The sequence below is a fragment of the Atta colombica genome, unplaced genomic scaffold (assembly GCF_001594045.1).
Source record: "Atta colombica isolate Treedump-2 unplaced genomic scaffold, Acol1.0 scaffold146, whole genome shotgun sequence".
Classification (NCBI taxonomy): domain Eukaryota; kingdom Metazoa; phylum Arthropoda; class Insecta; order Hymenoptera; family Formicidae; genus Atta; species Atta colombica.
Genome location: NW_017259235.1, coordinates 805,343 through 808,166, shown reverse-complemented (window position 1 = coordinate 808,166; position 2,824 = coordinate 805,343). Strand labels below are relative to the sequence as shown.

General features: G+C 39.6%; 1 protein-coding gene across 4 annotated transcripts in view; it reads right to left on the bottom strand.

Annotated features, from left to right (window-relative positions):
* LOC108685184 overlaps positions 1-2,112 on the bottom strand; it is a 9,933-nt gene extending 7,821 nt beyond the window's left edge. For all 4 annotated transcript variants that reach the window (XM_018189861.1, XM_018189865.1, XM_018189863.1 and 1 more), the window contains exon 1: positions 1,216-2,112. In XM_018189861.1, coding sequence (XP_018045350.1) covers positions 1,216-2,040 — 825 coding nt within the window. In that variant the 5' untranslated portion in view covers positions 2,041-2,112. The remainder of the gene's footprint in view (positions 1-1,215) is intronic.
* Positions 2,113-2,824: the final 712 nt, after the last annotated feature.

The following is a 2,824-nucleotide window of genomic DNA, read 5'->3' as shown; positions in this document are numbered from 1 at the left end:
AATATAATATATTAATATATAATATATAATTTTTTATACCTATTGACATATTATAATGCATTACGTCGTAACGTGAAAAAATTTCAAGTTAGATTGTAAATTTATAATTGTTGCACGATAAACTATTAATTAAGTTAAACTAAAATTTGATTCGACGCTCAAAGAAATTTTAAATTATCTCAACAAAATTATCTCATCGGCTACGCGTGACAAGGACAGCATCCAACGCCTTTTTAAGCAATACTATTATAGTAATCTTTGATGTGACTTATCTTGACCTATGTAAATAATCAAAAAATATTCTGTCTATACAGGCAAAAAAAAAATCACGCGAGATTCCGATTTTACCGCAAGATATTAATTATGATATTTTCTTATTTATAGCTGCCGAAATTATTGTCAATGTATAGAGATATTATATCACTTACGACGATAGCTTTTAATTTTCAATTTGTTTACGCATTTAATTCATTAATGTATTTATTGACATTAAGTACTGTACGTTAAGTATTGTTGTGAAAAAACGACAAAAATAGAAAGTATACATACAAGGTATATACACAGATATATATGTTTAATTCGTAATTTTTTACGAAGCGAACAAATGATGGGATGATTTGAAGTAAATGAAATAATTGAGAGCGCATTGAATTTTTGTGATTCAATAATGCTTGCAATTTATACTAAAGTTATGGATTATGAGACGATAATTTCAAACGCACAGATCGTTTGAACAGAATAACCGCGGCGAGTAATTAATTATATCAAACGCAAGATTAAATTTGCTCAAGATATCTGAAGATGTGTTTCCTAATTGGAAAGAAAATAAAACGAATGATATTCTCTATTTTGTTGTAACTTAAACTTAAAACGTGATATCTAACAATAAGAAGAAATATATATTCTGCTCGAGCGTTTGACCAAGACTCGAAATCATTGCATTCGCACGCAACACAAGTGTGTGTCCCCTTCTCTTTTCGTCTATGTCTCGGGAAGAGTTTGTATCTCGTCTTATCGAGCGTGACGAATCTGATTATTAAATTTATAGAATTCCTCCCTCCACCCTTCTCTCTTTGCGATTTAAAACTTAAATCTTAAAATTCGCGCTAATTTCGAAATCAAATTTCTATGAAAAGTCTGCGCTACGTATTTTATGGCGAACCAAATTAAGAATTTGAAACGATGATAATCGACGTTTTACTCTTGTCGTCTCACCTCGTCCGTGGAACCGACAGTAAAATCGTTAAGGGAAACCACCCAAGTGGCCAAGAGTTCATTGAGGATGACGAGATCGTGATGAAGCCACACGATCAGTTCGTTAACCCAACGCACTGCCTCGGCATCGGCGCCAGTCGCGGTCGGAAGATGCAGTGCCCTGGAACTTCGAGACGGGCTGATGAAAGCACCGGAGGTCTTCCGGGTCAATCGTTTCCTGATCGGCGGCGTGGGCGGCACGTAGCCCGGCGACGGAGATCTCGCACCTGCTACCGCACTGGTACCACTACCACCACCACCACCACCACCACCACTGCCAGCAGCAGCAACAGCAGCAGCACTAACGGTACCACCGCCGCCACTGCCAACACTAATGGTACCCGCGCCACCACCTGCACCACCGGTACCAGATCTACTAACGAGCGATGATGATGACGACGGTGATACCAATTTGGACTTGTTAAACAGTCTTCCAACAATGGTACCAGCGGTACTCGTCGTCACGACACTCTCATGGCCACTATCCTTGCCGAGCTGCGGTGACGACGACGACGATGATGATGATGAGGCGACGGCGGCAGTGGCAGCGGCGGCGGTGGCGGCGGCGGTGAGCTCGTTCAGCACGAAACGATTGTACACATATTTGCCAACGCACAACACCACCAGACCGAACAACATCCAGCCGAATATCAGCATCGATAGCGTATCCATGGTCGTTTCACCAGTCGAGTCGAAACTGCATATCAGATCGTCCACCCGCTCGGCCAAGTCGGCCATATTGCCCCATCGTTCTGCCAACCAAGTCCAATTGGATTCCAAAAACATTCTTTTCTATTTTCACCCGGGAGCAACCGCGGCCCCACCACCGCTCTATACTTGGCTATTAATACGCCGTACATATACCCTGGGCTCCTTCAGCCACGCAACACGGCACTGATAGCCGTGATGTTGCTCCACGTCGTCGTCGTCGTCGTCATCTACTCGCGTGTCTACCCAGTCTACTATGTCCACTTCGGATTCTGCGATCTTCTATCCAATTCAAACCTGGCCATTAGTTTCAAGGTCAATTGTGTTTTCTTCATTACCTCTTTTCAATGTTAAATTGGCCCAGTTAGTTTATAAATATAGAGGTTGTCGACCTTCAAATTAGATCCCCGACTTCCTACTGTCTGATTAAGAAATCAAAGTTGAAAACTTTCAACTTTGATTTGAAAGTCGCACGCTTTTTTCAGACTTCTTGTCATCGAGCTTGGTAACGATATCTTTATTGGGAATAAATCGTCAATAATAAGTCATACCTAATATTTTCCATCTATTTGTGACGACGGGAATGCACGGTATTCTTGTAATACGAAAAGGTTTCAATCAATATAAATTTTTGTTGCATTAAAATTATAAGTTTTAATAAGAGTACCTAATAGAGTGCTTAATAAGAGTGTGTAAGAGTTTTCTTTTTTCTTATTCTTTATATCGAAAAGAGATTAAGCTGCACGAATGGATGTTTGATAGAGATCAAATTTCAGCGGTAAGATCATCTCTCAGATATTGAGGATTATTCTCGATATGTTATATATTAATATTTTATTACATATATTAATTTTATATATAT